A 19,220-nucleotide genomic window follows, 5' to 3' on the forward strand; every position below is an offset into this window, starting at 1 on the left:
GCTACTGAGGAGGAGACGTAGAAGAGCTAAAGCCTCAGCATGTTCTTTTTAAAAAGTGAAACATGAACCGATTATCTGACTCAGCCAGTTCGTTCTTTAGTTATTTCTTCAAGAGAAATAAAAGCACTTGAAAAAAGAAAAAAAGTAAGTTGGACGTGATGACACACAGTGTAATATAGTATCTGGGACGATGAGGCTAGAGGATATGAATTCAAGGCCAGCCTGGGCTACAAGTAAGACCCTACTTCAAAAAACAAACAAACAAACAAACAAACCATCACCAACAAAACTGAAGGACTGGAGCTGTGCTCGGGGACCCAGTATTTGCCCAGCCTAACATCCCAGTTTAACCTCTAGTACCACAGAAAGAAACACAAATAAATAATGCAAATAAACACCAATGCCAGTGGCAGAAGAAGAGGACACATCCTCTCCTCTCTGTGAGCTTTATGCAGTATCACCTCACCTGAAACTCAAGTCAATCAAATTCATGGAATTAATGGTTAAAACCACAGGTCTCACCAAAACTAAAGTAAAACTTCAATTCTGCAATAGTAAAACTTTTACCTAAGATCTATTGACAGAACATTCCACTTTTGCTATACGGGAAGGATCTTCTGTTCTGTCCCCAGTCTTAGGACCCAAGTCAATGCTATCAGCCACACCCGCAACTTGCTCTTCCTCTCCTGTTCACAGCTCTGCTTTGAAATCTTTACTTGTCTTCTTTTAGGACTACACTTGGCCTCTTGTTTGAATGCACATATGTGAAAACACCACTTACAGGCATAGGCACAGACAGATGAGCACAAACCATACATCCATGCATGGGGAGTCTAGCAAGTGCTTTACTGCCAATTAAGAACAAAACCCAGAAAATAGCTAGAGCTGCTCATGGTGACACATGCCCATAATCCTAAGGATTAAGAGGTTGAGGCAAGAGGATGCCCAGAGTTAAGAGTCTAGCCTGGACTATATGGTAAGTTCAAGGCTAGCCTTGGTTACACAAATCTGTATCATCAAACACAAAGAAGGACAATTACCACGGAGATCTAGAAGACAGCATATTCATTACTGCATAATCCTTAGTGATCCCCACTTGAAACACTGAGACCAAGGGGGTCTCCATGAGGGTGAAGAAGGAGGCATCCATATCTGGATGCTGCTGTGGAAAAAGGCCTGGTTACTCTCCTTCTCACACAATTGGCTGAGCTAGAAATCATAGGCTCTGTTATGAGAGCAACTTGGTATGAAACCTGGTCCTCCTTATAGTGGTCAAGCTCTGTGATTCTAGCCTGAGAACAGAAGCCTGTGCCTCGCCAGGACTGAAGCTGTGTAGGATGGATGCAGCTGTTCTGACATCTGGCTATGGTGCTATCTAATAAGTAAACCAACAAACTTGGCAAAAGCCAGACATAACACGGAGCCTCAATTAGTTAAGCGGACAGCAGGAACTCAGTGGGAGAAAAAAATATAGGTGCTAGGACAAGCAGAACCTCAGGTCACCTGACGTAAAGTGGTCCTCGAAGGGTCAACTGCAAAGCCAAGTGTACAGGCACTGTCCAGCTGGCTAACATCCGCTACCCACCTGCACTGTGAAAGGTTTGCCCCCCGAGGACAGTGTACCTACTTGGCAAAGAGTTCCTGCAGTGTGTTGGGGATCTCGAGATTGGGGTTCCTCAGGCCAGAGCTGAACTTCTCTTTCAGTTTCTCTACAAATTCTTTAAACTCCTTGGCACAAACCTACAACACAAGAGCTTGAAGTTATACCTTCTCATGGGAGAGAGGCTGTGTGTACACCAAGGGTATCATGGGCAGACCCCTTTGGCAGCCGCATCCCAGAAACACCATGCTTGCTCTTTCCTAACCTCTATCCTGAGTCCATGTGTCACCCGAGTGGTGAACATTCACTGCTATGCCAGGAATTGAGTCCAGGAGTCAAGTGACACTGACAGCCTACCTCCCCCAGCCTGAGGGGAGATGTAAACATGACGTACACTGCCCCCAGCATGCACATGGACACACTAGTCTTTCTCGGCTTGGTCTTCCTTGGCTGCCTCATGTAAGCCGGTCACTCCAGCTCCCCCTGAGCACCTCTGGGTGGCGGCCTCATGCAGAGCACTGTCCCAGATAAGCCCCATTCAGCCGTTCCTGTGGCTCCGGCCCCTAAAAGCTTGGGACGTATGCAACCAGAGAAGATGGGTGTCTTCTGGACCTGGGCAGGCCTCGGCCCTGTCACACCTGGCTGCAAACCTGGGGTGCCACTGTGTCCCAAGGGGGTTGTAACCCCTCTTCTGCTACATCTACTCAGCTATCCCCGGCTTCCCAGTTTCAGGCCAGAGTAGATACCTCTAAAAAGCCCTCAGGGATAGACATGCGTATCTAATGTTTTGTACTCAGCCTGTCTTATTTATTAGTAGGTGTTATGGTTTGGTGTGACACAATATGACTGGACTCTCAGGATGAGCCAGTGTATCAAACCACTACACCAGGACTGCTTGGTTTACAGGACAGGTGAGGTCTTTAGCCTCACGAGCCTGCATTTGCCTGGTGTGTGCACTTCAGCATTCCCAACCCTCTTGAATCCCCTTATGCCTGTGTCTTCTTCATCTGGGAGAGACAGGGTTTCTCTGTGAAGTCCTGGCTGCCTGGTGCCTGTGTTTTCTTCATCTGGGAGAAGGCTTGCCCCATGTGGTGAAGGCCCAGTGCGTCCCTTGGCTTCCCTGGCAGCAGGTCCAACACAGGTAGGAAGTGCCTGACATCGCATAGCTACCTCCTTACTCTCAGTTGCCATCTGGCCCACCTGAGCAGCTTCAAAGCCTCTGCCCATTTCTAAAGAGTTTGTCTTCTTAACAAAACAGGCCCTAAGCTCAACAGCATTTGAAAGTAGCAAGTCATACGTGGTCATCTTTAAAACTGATGCCCAGAGTCAGGACCAATGGCCCTGAGGGCTAGCCAGCCCCTCAATGCCTGTCTTCAGAGTACACTGCCACTGCATGGGACCTACCTTTGGGTCTTCGTAGTTACCCTTCCGACTCATGAAATCTCCAACAAGTGCCTTATCTTGGTACACTTCTGCCAGACAGACCCTGTGGGAGAGAAGAAGATCCAGAGCTGCCGCAAGCCGCACCCTCCTGCTTTGAGCTGGGAGCTGCTGGCTTCAGCTGCCTGGGAGCTGGGATCCACTCAGGCATGGGTGGGACAACTAGCTTTGGGCATAAGCACCCTGTAGTGAGTGGCACCCAATCCAAGTCGGGCTGGTCAAGACTCACATTCTCCATCTTGGCTTGTATCTTCCATGAAGAGACTGAGGACAATAACATTCTCCCTCAGCCATACCCTATCACAGGTGATTTGTAACTGACTGTACACCACCATTTTCTATCAGAGCTGCTGGGCACAGCATTGCTGGCCACCTGCCAGCCTGTCCATGTCTGTGAGGAAAGTGGAATATGGCAAAGGAGAAACAGGTCCACCAGAAAGGCCTGGCCAGCTAGAGCCTACCATGTCTGCTGTCAGGGAAAGGAAAGGCTTAGGCAGAGATAGCTGACCTTGGCTTGTTTTTTTTTTTTTTTAATCCTACTTCCAGGTGAGCACATGACCCCATCCCCAGGACACAGTCCAGGAGACAGACACAGGAGGACAGAACCCCGGCCTGCTGACCTTGAAGCCTCCCCCGCCCCCCCCCCCCCCCCCCCCGCCCTTTTTCTTTCTTTGTCCCGGGCTATGCTGGGATTAGGCAGTCCAAGCTTCAGACTTCATTCTCTGCCAACTCTCTATCACCTTGACACACCTCTCTGGTGTTTCCTCTTCTGAAGAATGGGACTAGGTGGATATTTTTCCTTCAGAGAAAATTCATTCAGGTAGGAAACAAGAACATTCTACAAATAAGAACAAGCAGCTTCATAGAAAAAGGCCCTAGGCATGTAGTGTGGAGACCCACGGGGCTGGTCATTCCGTGGCCTGTGACTGTAGCTGACTTGCAGTGCAGAGTCACGATGTGCCCAGGCTCCCTGTCTGATCTGGAACAAGAACTATATAAGAGATTCTTCTGTCCCTCCTCCCACCCTACCCGATTCTTGCACTGGTAGCATGCTGTAGGCCTCTGTAGGTATCTCCCAACTTCACAGAATCTCTCTGGCTCTCCCTCCTTAGTCCCCTGGGGAAGGGCCAGAAGGCCTATAAGGAGATAGTAGGTTGACTTCGCAGCCAAGAAAATGCTTTGTGATTCCTGGGTACCTGCTGTCCCCATTAAGACCTGGGCCCCACCTAAAAGTATCTGGGGGCAACCAGTCCTGCCAAGGGGATACAGTGTGTTTTGCTGAGTGATCCTCAGTCTGTCATGCTTCTCCCAAGAGTAAGCTCTACGAAGAGTTCCTAGGACTGCTCTGATCACAGCAGCATCAGTCAGTGTCCCTCACCTCTGTATGGGGATAACTAGGGCAGACGCATAGTGAACCAGCAGCCTTGAGAGCCTTGCTCTGCATCTGCTCCCAAGGGTGAGCTATAAGATCGTGTACATGGAAATGCTCAGAACCACTTCCAGATTCTGGACTCCACACCCGAGTCTGAGCAGTGAGTGAAGGAGGAGAAAGGGTGGAGTGCTGGAACACGGGCCTCGGCACAGCCTAGCTGTGAATATGGCTTACTTGTAGTTCATGAAAGCCTGGGGATTTTTGACTATGTAGCGAGCTCTTCGTCCAACCGAGTGAGAGGTTTTATCCAAAGACTCTTCAAAGGTAGCATGCAAAATGTCCCGCACGACCTGCCAGGTGACAAATGGTCCTTTCACCTAGTTCAAATATAGAGTGTGACAGTTAGTATCTGCAGAGTCCATTTTCAGGACAGCTAACAGAAAGGATTGGGAACGAATGTATCCTGGGAGCCTGTTTCCCCAAGGAGGTCAAAGTGCTCACTTCATGTTTGCCTACCTACCCTGTGCCAGTACAGGAAAAGAGGTCAAGCCCTCAACATCATATGGAGCTGTGTGTTCTGACAAGCACTGAGAGGGGGGTCTTAGTATCAGGTAAAGTTAAGAGTAAATGTGCTTTGGTATGGTAGTCTTTCTTTCTTTTTTTTCACATTGAGATAGGGTTCTCTCTTGTGTGGTCAGGGCTGGCCTGGAACTCCTGACTCCTAGGATCAAAGGTATTCATCACCTTGCTGGAGAGGTAGAGTTTTAAAGACTGACACATTCTGTATCATGAGCATCTGCAGCATCCACAGTGGTAGAAATGAACTAAGATGCAGACTCAGGACATGTCAGAAAACACACAGGAAGGGACTCAAAGACAGGTGACATTTCTAACTCTAATAAGATGTCAGCAAGTTCTAGTGAAGAATGGTTGGCTACGTGATGAGGGAGGAGAGGCATTCCTCGCCACCAGCATTGCAATAAAGAGCCACGTGAGAGGTAGCAGATAGAGTTCAGGGTGGTAATGGGCACCCTCTATCTTCCTTAGGAAAAGTAGGGATGAGATTTAGGAGAGGGTGGGGTACAAGGGTTAGAGACAAATGGCTTCTCCTGGCTGCTGTGCTGGTGATGAGGACAGTCAGCTCTTAGGCCTGCTGTCCCTGTTGGCATCACTGCCTGCCGGGGCCCTGACCCTGCTGACATGGAGCTCATGTCCTGCTGCCCTCTGGAAAGAAGCATGAGTGTGCTCATGCCTGGCTGCACAGCATGCTGGCAGCAAGGAGAGCCGGGGTCCCGAGGTGCTGTCGGAATGTGAAGCCAGGCAACGCTGGCTGAGCTGTGGAGCCTGTCACCACGAGAAGCAACGAAGGGTAAGCAGGGAAGTTACAGTGAGTCTGGAACACAGAGCATAGGGCTATGGCCAGCAAAACAAATGTCAAGTGTCTCTGCCTTAGGGGACAGCTACTCCAGAGTCCATGGGTACCACAACTGCAGAGCCAAGGCAGAAAGCAATGGTTCACGGTACAGAAGACACCAAGCCTCTACAGGCAGACAACATAGAATGAATGGGCAGACAAGAGCAAAATGGCTTGACCTACTCCACTGCAGCCAGGCAGAAGTGCACATGCGTCTGAAGGCTAGGAGAAATGTAGGCTGGTAGTATAAGTGCATGGGATTCTGGGAAATGCTTTTCTGGGCAGCCTCTAGGAATGGGAAACAAGTTCAGAGCCACACCTCTCAAAATCTAGCAAAGGGCTGCTCCCAGGGGACGGGGATGCTCCCAGGGGACGGGGGTGATGGAGGTACCTTGGTGTTGAGGACGTTGCTGGCGATCCGGCAGAGCATTAGCAGCCCATCCTCCTGCATGGACCAAGAGACACGCAGCCGGGTCATCATCCGGAGGGCGTTCTGGTCAGCCTCATCTTGGTAGCGTAGCTTTTTGCTTTTGGCTTCTGGATGCTCTCCTAGAAACACAAGAAGAAAGGAGAGGGTCCTTCAGCAACTGGCTTGAGCTAGCTTTTCTTCCCCAACTACACTGTTAAGAAGTGACCAAGCCTGCCAGCTACTAGATAATGCCCAGCTCCAAACAAGCAAACCATGAAGGGTTCACCATCTTCTGACAGCTCTTTTACCCATTTTCTTTGGCTGAGTATCATGGGTTCAGGTGAGGCAATGTGAATGTAGCCCTCACTCCACAGCCAAAGTGCGACAATTGGACCACCATCAATGGGATCCACTAGCCATATAATGCTCCCCACCATTCCGAAGCAGCTAGTCTGATAGAAAGATGGAATGGCCTTTTGAAGACACAGTTACGGGCTGGAATGATGGCTCAGCAGTTAAGAGCACTGACTGCTCTTCCAGAGGTCCTGAGTTCAACTCCCAGCTACCACATGATGGCTCACAACCATCTATAATCGGATCTGATACACTCTTCTGGTGTGTGTCTGAAGACAGTTACAGTGTACTCATATAAATAAATAAAAATAAGTAAGTATTTAAAAAAAAAAAAAAGACTCAGTTACAGCACCAATTAGGTAGCCTTGGGGGGCTGGGGTGGAGTTTTCCAGAAGCTTTCAATCAGTGCACGTTCCTCCCATAGCCAGGATTCATGGGCCCAGGAATCAAGGGGTGGAAAGGAATCGTTCCACTCACTATCACCTCTAGTGACCCTCTAGGAAAACTTTTGGATCCTATTCCTGAAGGTTTGGTTCTAGAGAAGAGAGTGCTTCTGCCAGGAGCCAGAACAAACTTCCCTTTGAACTGGAAGCTCAGACTTCCTCTGGTCACTCTGGACCTCTGATGCCCTTAAGCCAAGGCTTAGAGAGGAAAAAGTGTTCCGAGGGTTGATTGATCCAGATTACCAAGGGGAAATTAGGTAGCTTCTCCACAATGGAAGTAAGAAATAGTACTTCTGGAGTACAGGAGATCACTTAGAGTAGTGGGTCTCACACCTGTGGTTGCGACCCCTTTAACAAGCTTCTATCTATTATCTATTGTATTTATATCACAATTTGTATGAATAGCAAAATTATGAAGTAGCAATGAAAATAAATTTAACAAAAGGGACTGTATTAAAAGGTCACAGAATTAGGAAGGGTGAGAGAAAGTCATTAGGAAACGACAACTTAATCCAGGCAGGATGACAAAGGGATGATAGCCCTTCAGGGATGAAGGGATGGATGGGTCTCTCCTCTAGAAAATGAACCAAGACCTGCTGAGCTGCTTGCATGGGGTAAAAACACAACGAGTACCAGAAGGAAGCCTGTCCCTTTTTGCCTGCTTGCTTTTGCTAGCAAGTCCATTCCTTTTCCAGCATTTGAGTCTATTCCATGATTCCAGCATACACTGAAGATCAGCTGAGACATCCAGCCTCATGGACTGACCACTGACTGGATTTACTGGAAAACAGCCATTGTGGGGCTAGCTGGTCCACAGCCGTTCTAAAAAATTCCCTTTATATACTCATTCTGTAAGTCTGTTTCTCTCATCGCTTGTCAATCTCTGATTGCTTCCTCTGGGTTCCCCAGTCCTCTGAAGGTAACTCATACAGAGGCTTCTAGAATATGTTCAGAGTAAATAGAGCAGCAAAAGCAGTACCTGAACCCCCAACTATCTGTCTGCCTGTGACCTCAGGGTACATGCAGATTCTTGCATTCTATAGGGATAGCAAAGTCTATGCTCTAGGGCCATTTTGAAGACTAAAACCAACAGTATAAAAACATGTGCTGGGATCAGCAAGATGGCTCAGCAGGGAAAGTGGTTTGCCATCAGATCTAACAACCTCAAGTCCAATCCATATAGTAGTAGAAGAGAACTACTCTGGCAAGTTGCCCTCTGACCTCCACACATTCACTGTGGCTTGTGTGTACACGCATACAGGCATACACACATATACAGATTAATCTAAAACTATTAAGGGACAACAAAGATCACCTCCTGCAGAGCCCACCTTGACTGTTACCTGATAAAGAAGCCCCGGAGACTGACAGTAAAGCATTCCTCTGGGTGTATCCCAATAGGCTGAAGGAGGGTGCTCCTAGCACAGGTAGCAGCCCTGCCTTCTGTCCACCTGAGCTGAGCTGCTCTGCTCTACCACACACCCCCTGCCATGAAGCTCTGCCTCACCAGCTCAGAAACGGACCACTGAACAAACCTCTGAAACTGTGTGTCAAATACATCCTTCCTAAAGTGTCATAATGACAACATAGAAACCACAACAGCACAAAGTGCATGCTACATTAACTAAAAGCAGGTGACGGCACCATCACATATTCACACTGTAGGGAGCTCTGGGCTAGGATCCACATATACACATCCAGCCGCCCCATTTTCTCTGAGGAATTCTGGTCTTTCACGTATTTGTAACAGGCTAAGTTAAGGGCTATATCAAGAGATGGGATGCTGTTTATTATGAATGCCAGCAACACAAACCAATAAAGTAGGTTCCTGCATCAGCATTTTCTTCTCAAGAGCCTGCATCTAGGCTTGATATTAAACATATAGCCTACTTACTCAGGGAGCTGCCCGCCATCACTCACTTCCATTAGAAATGCAGTTCAGATGATGAACCACAGACTAGAAAGTACCAAGGAAGGCTATGCTAGTTCTGAAGGGACAGTGCAGATTTAAGCCATTCCCAGCTTCCTCCTAGTCTCACTTCAACAGCACTAAGCTTGAAGCAGATGCAGACAAAACAAGACAAACCAAGAGAAGAAAGGAACTTCATTTAGATGACAAGAATCTTGCTAGGAAGAGTTTTTTCCAGTGGAGATGAAATCCAAAATTTGCTACATCAGAAAGTTGCTAAAGAGAAAGGCTGGCAAAGTTCACAGCCAGAGAAAACTGGGGAAATAGCCCAGGCTTTGGTTGGCCAGGGATACAGCCAAGTCAGGGCTGCAGACAGGGAAAACGGACATTTTGCAGGATGAACCCAGGCCCTGTGGGACTACCACAGCAATGTGCCACAGCCATGCAAAGACCCAGGTCATCGACATCCCCAGGTGACCTCTTCTTCTTCGCTTGGTCTTCCTTATAGGCTCCTTCTTCAGCCGCTTCCGCTTCTGGCTCTTCCCACCACGCACTTTCCGGTTCCTGCCAGGGGTAGGTTCTCTGTCCAGTTCAAATTGTTCTTCCTTGTCAGCACAGAGCTCAGCATCAGCTCTCCCCTCTGACCAGAGAGGCAAACGGCCACTGCCTAGAAATAACCAGAGGACACAGCTGTTGTGGACAGTCCCTGCAGAGGTCACACAGGCCAGCAGAACCCACGGTGGTGTTGGTCTTAACTGCCTCATACTGGCTCGCTGTGTGGATGTCCGACACATACCTCCGGACCCAAGGGGCATTGGGCGCTTAGACAGGAAGGTCTGGAGTCTTCCTGTGAGCCCATTTTCGGAGGTGTTGTTCTGAAAGGTAAGCATAGCACTGGGGTGAGCTGAGAACTTCCATGGGTCTCTATAGCCACCCAGTTCCTGTAGGTAACCCCCTCCTGGAGGCATTGCGCCATCAGACTTTCTGTATGCCTCTAAAAAGGAACAACCACCCATTTCACAGCCAGATTAAGTCAAAAACCAAACTAGGCCGGGCAGATACTCAAGTGTCCCCTCTTAACACTGGCTTCATCAGCTAGCTTTGGGCTCAAAGAGCCAGGAGGCCCTTTATAGTGATGATGGCACCAGGTGTTGGGTGGTGTGTCCCCAGGGGCCTACCTTTCTGGCTTTGTTGATGATGTAGCTGGTCCAGACCCAGTTGCGCTTCAAGTGTGCATAGAAGCTGGAGTCCAGCCCAGCAGCTCCCAGCCCATCCCCTGGGACTAAGCCTTCATCCACAACTTCTCGGCTCCCCCTGAGACAAGGCAGAGAAAAAGAACCCTTTCTGGTAAGTGAAGAGCCAGGGTATGGAGTGGGAGAACCTCTATGTGTATGTGTGACAGTGCTCACTTTCCTAGGACACTGCTGAACAGGCAGCTCTAGCTTGGCAAGTGGTTAATTTTTCAGAAGTCAAAAAAATCTCATTTTCATATAAAATCACCAACTTGTCCATTCTGACAATGGATGGACTTTCAGAAAAACAGCAATGCTCAGAAACACAACAAGCAAACTGATGGGTGTGGCTTCTAGCCGAGACTGGGCACACAGAGAAGTGGGTTGGCACGCACGTGGTATACTCCAGCATGGCACACTTGCGCTCTAGGTTGTGCTTGTCCATGGCACTCTCCTGCTCCTTCCGCAAGCTGCCTTCTGGGTCACTGCCTGGATCAGGGCAGATCTTCTGTGCACACGGGCAACGCACCACACCTGGAGAACCAAAGCAGGGCTCAGTCATGTTTCCTGCCAGGTGCTGGCAGCCAGAGGGAGAGTGAAGAGAGGACATGTGGTCTGTGAGGTGTAAGGAAAGGGAGCCACAGTGGCAATGACTGGAGTGGAGAGACAGAGAGGTGAAAGCTGCAGTGGGAACCTCTGACAGCATCTCTACTGATGCCGTCTGTAAGGACAGGGAAGCAAGTGACACCCAGGGCAAGCCACCTTCCTGGTTAGGACACTGGTGGGTAGTCTGATGACATGGCCAGCGAGGCCAGCTTTTCTTGGCTACAGTAGTATATAAGCTAATCTGCTGGCTTCACTGCACCCCACACAGGGGTGCTGACAGTTTTGGTTTAGAAGGCAAGGCACTCAGTTCAGGGAGATTACAGACTTTGTCTAAGGCTATTATTGTTCCTTTGAGTAGACATGTGACACTCAGGTGACCTTAGGCCACTCTTTCATGAACGTAATAAAGGTACCCACTGACATATTTGTTAAACAATATCCTCTTGAAAGGAAAAAAGGCACCATTATGGGGGTGGTCGGTAAAGAGAACAAGCAGGGCACAAGCAGGGGAATGGGGCAAGAGAGGAAGATAAATACAGGAGGGTGAAATCAAAGTTTGAAAAAACGATAAAGAATTATTTAAGAACACCTACACTACACATAAGTCTGTATACATATACAGTTTAAAAGAAATAAGCCCTTCTGGGCTGATAATGCTTCCTCCCAGAATCATATACCATCTAACAAAATTCCCAACACCAGTTATGAAAAGCCCCCTTTTTGAGTTGTTGGCCAGTGTTGTCCAAGAAATTTCCAAAACATTATAGACTTACTGATGTTGCCCTTGGTTGCCTCCAGGAGGGGACATTCCTCCTGCTTAAGATACCATGCCCTTTGGACACAGGACATTGAGGACCTGAGCTGGATCCGACCTGAAACCTGGCCCCTGAGGACTAGCTTGCATGGTATCAGGAAGCAGCGTACAGCCTCTCAGTTATGATGCCCATGAAACACATCAACGACCAGCATGGCGTGATGCCTCCAAGGCTTCAGTAGTGGCACACACCCCTTAGCATTAACCAACAGCTCTCTAATGGAACTTAAGCCCTGCTCAACAAGATGGGACTCATTTCTGGTACTGGAAACCAAGGCAACCATGTAGGGCTAGTGAAGTCATAGGTCTTGGAAAGAACCTACAACCACTCCTTACTAAAGTGGCATCATCCCTAACTACATACACACCCAAACATCAGTGTAGTTCTCATCTCTCACCAAGGACCCTTATCTTCACAACAAACAAAGACCAGTATAAGCAAACTACAACCAATCCCAACCAGTCCCAACTGATGTATCTACAACATACTCCTGTACCTAGGCTCAGGGGTCACCATGGAAGAAGGAATGGAAAGATTCTAAGACTCAGAGGAATAAGAAGTCTATTGTGAGATGAAGCCTTACCAACATGGCTGCCTCTAGAAGACCTGAACAAGGATGGCATCGATACCCTGACTAACGTGTGTGTCTGTGTGTGTATGGGGGGGGTGGGGGTGGGGGGGTTGGGGGGGTGGGGAAAGCTCAGTAGGTCTCAGTCCTAGACAAAGAGCAGCAACTGAGGAACGCTGAGATCAGGAGGAAGAATCTTCCCCAGGGAAGAGTACACCAACTGTTTATCCAACACCAAATGATTAGCCCCAGAAAATATACAAGTGACAGCATATAACAGAGTAGGTTATATTTACACTTAGGATGAATATATACACTACATATACACACACATACACACATAAACACACAGACACATACATACACACATAAACACACACACACACATACAAACACACATAAACACACACACACATACATACACACATAAACACACATGCATACACACATAAACACACACATTAAACAACAATTAAAGAAAAAGTAACAATGAATTTGTGAGTGAGCAAGAGGTGGTATATGTTAGGCTGGAGGAAAAAAAGGGGAGAAATAATGTAATTATAATCTCAAAAAATAAAAGTACACTAAAAAACAATTTAAAAACAGAAACAAAATAAATGCCCTCCCTGGACAGGGCCCAGACCCAGGAAGTAGCGCTCTAACATGCCATCAAGGTGACCCGTGTGCATTCTGGCATCTCAGACACCCTACTTCACAGCATGACTGTATCCTATGATGTACTGTGTTTCTCCACATTACTTGGGACAGAACCTCCTCAAATGTTTGTTGAAGGGACAAAGGATGTCTGCTTAATGATTGCAATAAGCCTGTGACAAATCTGCTTATCTAAAAAGGGACAAAAATGTAACTGCCAGGCCTGAGACTGATGCAAATTACATGCTGGTTCATAACATTTTATGTAGGTGTGAACTACAGGAGATTTCGTGCTTTGAAAACCAACAGTGGTCTTCCCTCACTACGAAATACCAAAGAGACACTCTGCATTAAAGTCTGTCTGGACTCCTTAAATAAAGCTCTCGAGTGAAAGAGCACCTAACTGTGTGCATTCCCTATTCCAGCCACAGTCCCTTCTCTAGGTGTCAACCCAAGCAGTGCTTTTCATGTGGACAGAAAACTGACGGTGACTGTGGGGCTTTGTAGCAGGAGTACCAAAAGAAGAGTTCTACCACCTCCTGCCAAGCCCTGGGCTGGACTTGCCCTTGCATACTACAGGGCGTCCACTCCAGAAAGGCACTTTGCAATACCCTGGAGATGCATGTGAGGAAACAAGATAGGGCAAGATGCTGAGTAGGCTTTCTGGGAGTTGACAGTTAAATAGCAATGACCAGCATAGAAGATGGGCAGTCAGTCATTTTTTTGCACAGCTTGCACGTAAACATTCTACATTTTCTTGCTCTTCAAATAACTCTGCAATTCCTACAGGGTCCCCAAGTCTGCTTCCAACCCTTCTTCCACTCTGTCTTCCCTCCAACATCTCTCTAACACTCTTCAAGGCCTTGGCACGAGCTACTTCTCCTGCCGAGGGTCTTCTGCAGCCCCAGTGGCCTGAGATCTCAGCACTCTGCTCAGCAGTGGTCTCTGTCTCCTCAGATGATTCTAAGTCCTGACAAAATATTCTGCAGTGAAAACCTTGTGTGCCTCAACACAGTTCCCATCACACTCAGGGCCTCTCTCTTGAGCTGTGCTTTCTCCTCCCTAGAGCACAATCACCACAAAGGCTAGGAAGTGACGGCCTAAAGCAGATGCTGGGTAAATACCAACGTGTGCTTGTGAGTGAAGGTGAAACACTTGGGTTTGGATGCTGAATGGGGTTGAGATGGGGCAGGAGCTTCCCATTTCAAGGCCTGCCACAGGGCTTTACAAGAAGTTTCAAGGACACCCGGGCCTAAGGGAGTGGGTCTGAAAGACAATGGACTCTGCAACCCCCAGGCTCTCCTCTGGTTCTGCATCCTTGGTCACACCAAGGGGAAAAGGAACAGAGGGCACAGTAAGCCAGGATACCTAGTGGGGTGTTTAGGCAGATACACTGCAGGTCAAACCAGTAGCATTCCACATCCTGCATGGAATCCAGGACGTAGAGACGTCTCTCAAAAGGCCGGCTGCTGTGGGCCAGGTTGTAATGTGGGTCACAGATGGTGGTGTCCACAATGACTGCATTCTTCTTCAGGAAAACAAAGACCTACAGGAGACACCCATCAGGAGAGGAGGCACACAGCAATTGGCACCAGGGCGGGATGCTTGGAGTTGGGTTGATAATCAGGCCCACCTCCTTGGGCTAGGAAGCACTACCTGGTCTTTATCCTGAAACTTCTCTGTGGGTCCAAACTGTAGCAGCCCCATGTAACACAGCCGCTGCAGGTTCTCCACCACCGAGAAAATATACCGCCTAGAACAAACAGCAGTTGGTCCCCTTCCACACACCTCACAGAGCCCTGAGGCCAGGGTAAGGCAGGAGCTTTCTCTCTTTCTTGCCTTGGATACCTCGTCCCCTAGGGCATCAGTCACCTGGGGTTTGATTTGGAAAGTGAATGCAAGAGAACAATCCAGAGCACTCCAGTGGCTACAGGTCTTTATCTGATTTTTTTCACGGTTGTATAGATGAGCTCTACTTTTTTTTTAAGATTTATTTATTTATTTTATATATGGAAGTACACCACCATCGTTCTCTTTAGACACCCCAGAAGAGGGCACTGGATCCCATTACAGATGGTTGTGAGCCACCATGTGGTTGCTGGGAATTGAACTCAGGACCTCTGGAAGAGCAGTCAGTGCTCTTAATCACTGAGCCATCTCTCCAGCCCTTAGCAGCAAATTTTACTTACTAAAACCAAATACTATATGTACTAGCTCACGTATCAGGTGAATGAACTACTGAGACCCTTTAAGGCTGTGCAGCAGGCAGGCAATGCCTTCTACTTCTCCCAGGGTTGGGAGAGCATCTGGGACCCAACCTTGTGGGACTTACTCTCACCTCTTATACAGTAGCTGCTGCCGGATGTGCCTGGGGAGGAAGCGGATCAGTGTGTGCTTCTTCAGCGGGTCATTCAGAAAATCCTCCAGGTTATCCACCTACAGAGGTCACCTGGAGGTTCAGCTCAGCCGCCAAGGTTTATGGAAAACCACTTAACACTGTGACCTCCCCATCTCTGCCTTGGGTCCCTATATCAACATCCCTCCCCCACACTCCCACCCCCAGATCACCCAGCACATGGCGGAGGGCAAGAATACATTCTGGTCCTGTAGAGAGGCACACAGCTGCTAAAGCCTTTCCAGGAGGCAAAAGGGGCATCCTCTCAGCAGGGAGGGATGACTGCTAATTCTATTCCCCAAATAGAAAACACTGCTATAATGTATAAGTGGAGAGGACTTATGATTTAAGTATAATCATAATTCAGTTTTTAAGAACAGGGAGACACATACACACACACACACACACATGAAAGACTAGAAGAAAATGTACCAAAAATATGACCAGTGATTACCTTTGGGTGATAAGGTTTTGGGTCATTTCTATTTGTTCCTTTTTGACATTATCACGTTTCTAAAAAGGTGTTTTATTGCTGCAACATATTTATTATCTTCTTCCCTAGCTAGCTTTCTGAAGTATACTGACTACCCATCCACCCAGCTAGTTCTTTTATCAATTCTACCCTACTCTATGTGGAATAACAATGGAACGCTTCAAACCTGAAATGCTTTCCCTTGACTGGCCATCTCAGCATCCACTCATTCACCACAGGGCAAACTCCACGGACTTGCCCTTGATCACACAGAGCACAGGCTTCCTGCCCCACTACCCGTAGATATGAGATGACCCAGAATCACAGGTACCTTGTAGCTGACTTGAACAAGTTGGACAAAGATGGAGAGGGGCAGGCAGAGAAGAATGTCACTGACAAGAGCCCAGCCAAAGCCAAAGTCTCTGTGGATCGGGATGGGAGGGACGTAGCGCATCCATGAGATCTCATCCACATACACTGCAAGACATCAAGAGTCACTTCAAGTAGCGAGTATGGTCAGGAGAAAATGGACTCACCCTGCCATCTCCTACCAACAGGCCCATGGCGCTCATTTATCTGTCTCTCCCTACACTCTCCACCCCAACATACAGACCCGCGGCTCTCACCTATCTCTGTGGAGAGTTCCATTTCTGACTCCCAGGAGCTGCTTTCTGTGTTGTTTTTGGCTTCAGAGGTGTCCCAGTCATCTCCTGAGGAGGGCTGAGCCCCTGGTCTGCTGGACTCCTGCTTGCCCGTTTTCCTCTCACTGTGGAGAGCAGGCTGCTCCCCAGTGTGGCCGGCAGGATGCCCATACACCAGGTACCACAGGAACAGGTGCATCGCCTTTAGGCGGGGCATCTTGGGAAGGAAGCCTATGGAGCGCCCGAGTCCAGGAACTGTAGGGAGAAAGGTGTGGGCAGTGCTTGAGCAGCCCCAGACTGTGTTGGTCCAGTTCATCCCACAGCTACCATGAGCTGCCTAGGGTCTGGGTGCCAGGGAGGTGACTTATAGACCACTGCTCAGAGCACAGCAGACAAAGGTGACGGAAGCTGCTCCTTACCTATGACAGGTTTATAATTTTTGAGTGGGGTTATGCCCATTTTCTCGTCAGTCTTTTTCACCCGAGTGCTTTCTGGCTTCGAGGATGTGTTTGGGTCAGAGTTTGCTGATCGACTTGGGACTTCTGGTTCTTGGTTTTCCTCTTCTGCTTCTTCTTGGGGCGCTGGGGCCGGTGGAACTTTAACTCTGCAGTCCAAACATAAGGTGCAGAAACACGTTAGAAGCAAAGACAAGGCCTATCTGCCAGGCCTGGGGTTTCAGACTCAACTGGTCATGGGACCAGGCAGATGACACACGTGAATGGCCTCTAAAACACGAAGGGCTCATGTGGGACCTTCAGAGGCTGCTATCCACAGGAAGGAAAAGGAACCCAGTGTGCTCTGTCTCCTGATGCTTCACAGATGCCAGTAACCAGCAATAAAAAAACTAATGTGATCAACCACTGCAGTTCCTCTGCCCACCAGGAGCCCAGCCACCTAAAAACTGCTTTTCACCAGTGTGCGTTCAGTCACTTAGGGTAAGATGATCGAGACTTCAAGAAAGCAAGTGACTTACTTATGCCACAACGAGACTGAGTTTCCTACACAGAAGCATTAATGGGGAGTGCTCCGATTGGTTACATTTACCACATGGACAGGCATCAGGGCAGGTAGTATGGCTCAGTGGGAAAGTGTTGGCCTAGTTTATGCAAAGCCCTGGTCGCTTCTCCATCACCATCAAAAGAAAGGTAAATTAGAACAAGAATACTAGAAGTTCAGAACTGGATCCCCATGTAGACTAGGTAAGTACGGGCCATAGCATCCAGCCAGCAAACCCAGGATCTCATGAAGTGTACGTAAAGCCTTTGGGAGGCTGCAGGCCTGGGCAGTTTAACTGGGAGTTCTTCCACTTGCCTGTTTGCTGTGCTTGAGTTGGAGATCCGGAAGCGAACCTGCTCAATAGCACTTCTCACAAGAGGATCATTCTGGTCCATAGATGGGTGCACGACCAGATCTACCTATGGGAAGAGGTTGGAGTGTCCCAGAGGGCAGGGCAGGTTTGACCTGAGGTTCCACAGAAGATATTTCCAACACACCCACAACTCAGAGTGAGGCAGAACACATGGTAGACAGTTCGCTGTTTCAGCTGCAGGCATCTGAACCTCTTAGGGATCATGTCACCATGTCTTGGACAACAACCGCTGGCCCTGCAGTTTCCCTGACCAGGCTGTCACAGCTCACCAGCTCTTCTGATAGCCGAGGCGGCCCCCCACACATGCTCCTCTGAGTTCCCTAACTGCACAAGAATCTGGAGAGGTGAGTGTGGCGTAAAAGCCTCTCCCTAGGGATCCAGGCAGAATGGTTACGAGTGCTTGCTGTTCCTTGAGATAAGGGGATAAAATCTGGGCAGTGAGTAGCAGATGTGCAGGAGTCAGGACACTAACTTCCGCACTGACAGACAGAATGGACTGGGTGCCGCAGGAGCAGCTTTCTGTGTTGCTGTCACTGCAGTGTGAAGGGCAGCAGCTGTGGGGACTGGGACAGGCAGCAGCACCCCTGGACTCTGCTTACCACTGATAAAAAGAAAACCCCACGCCCACCTCTGCAATGCATCCACCCATACTGCTGACTTCTTTGTGAGACCCAAATGAGATCCAGTTAGGCAACTTCTCCGTGAACTGAAAAGTACTTAGAGATGGCAGCTCCTGTTGGCCCCTTGTCCTAGGCCAGCAGTGAATTCCTCAATAGCCTAAGGGTTAGGGGGCTATAGGAGCATGGGCTTCCGCCAGTCACCAACAGCCTGGGCCAAGCAAGTCCTATTAGAGAACAAGCCTCAGCAGTGAACTTCAAACCCAATTTAGAAGCATACGACAGTTTTCCCATGTGCGGCCCTGCAGCTGGAGGCTCCATTTCCACCAACTTTCATTCCTGTGGTTACGTGGCCCTGTTTGTTGACCTGACACCCTCATCCCCTCCCTCAGGCTCTGATCTTCACTAGCTAGCCTTTTAGGCTGGCACTAGATAAGCCAATCTTGAGGCCAGATCGTCTCCCTAGGCCCAAACTGGGGGAGGATTTGTTGCCCTCGACAGTGATACCGAGGAAGCCTGACAGAGCAGCTTCTGTAAAACCTGCTGACGTCACAGGTGCCCCTGCCGCTGGGCTTCAATGTGTCCTTCAGTGAGGAAGGCTGGCATATGACTGACTGCCACTCAAGTGGATTCATGGCAGACAGCTGTGGATGAAGGAGCTAGGTCAAGGAGACAGCTGTGGATGAAGGAGCTAGGTCAAGGAGACAGCTGTGGATGAAGGAGCTAGGTCAAGGAGACAGCTGTGGATGAAGGAGCTAGGTCAAGGAGACAGCTGTGGATGAAGGAGCTAGGTCAAGGAGACAGCTGTGGATGAAGGAGCTAGGTCAAGGAGACCTGATGGCTTTATTTGGAGGTGACTTGCAGCAGATATAAAAGCCCACGAGTCCTGTCTACATGCAACAGCTAACTC

The 19,220-nt window shown here is 48.7% G+C and overlaps 1 protein-coding gene across 1 annotated transcript in view; it reads right to left on the reverse strand.

Annotated features, from left to right (window-relative positions):
- The window catches only part of Gtf3c1 (general transcription factor III C 1), a 66,735-nt gene that overhangs the window by 11,886 nt on the left and 35,629 nt on the right, over nt 1-19,220 (reverse strand). Inside the window, exons 13-27 of the mRNA NM_207239.1 lie at nt 17,636-17,739; nt 16,744-16,928; nt 16,310-16,579; nt 16,015-16,160; nt 15,155-15,252; nt 14,473-14,569; nt 14,185-14,362; nt 10,569-10,707; nt 10,120-10,255; nt 9,738-9,816; nt 9,420-9,608; nt 6,218-6,375; nt 4,647-4,789; nt 3,005-3,086; nt 1,628-1,740 (exon numbers count right to left, since the gene is read on the reverse strand). Of these exons, the coding sequence (NP_997122.1) occupies nt 1,628-1,740; nt 3,005-3,086; nt 4,647-4,789; nt 6,218-6,375; nt 9,420-9,608; nt 9,738-9,816; nt 10,120-10,255; nt 10,569-10,707; nt 14,185-14,362; nt 14,473-14,569; nt 15,155-15,252; nt 16,015-16,160; nt 16,310-16,579; nt 16,744-16,928; nt 17,636-17,739 (2,117 nt within the window). The remainder of the gene's footprint in view (nt 1-1,627; nt 1,741-3,004; nt 3,087-4,646; nt 4,790-6,217; nt 6,376-9,419; nt 9,609-9,737; nt 9,817-10,119; nt 10,256-10,568; nt 10,708-14,184; nt 14,363-14,472; nt 14,570-15,154; nt 15,253-16,014; nt 16,161-16,309; nt 16,580-16,743; nt 16,929-17,635; nt 17,740-19,220) is intronic.

The sequence above is a fragment of the Mus musculus genome, chromosome 7 (assembly GCF_000001635.26).
Source record: "Mus musculus strain C57BL/6J chromosome 7, GRCm38.p6 C57BL/6J".
In the NCBI taxonomy this organism is placed as follows: domain Eukaryota; kingdom Metazoa; phylum Chordata; class Mammalia; order Rodentia; family Muridae; genus Mus; species Mus musculus.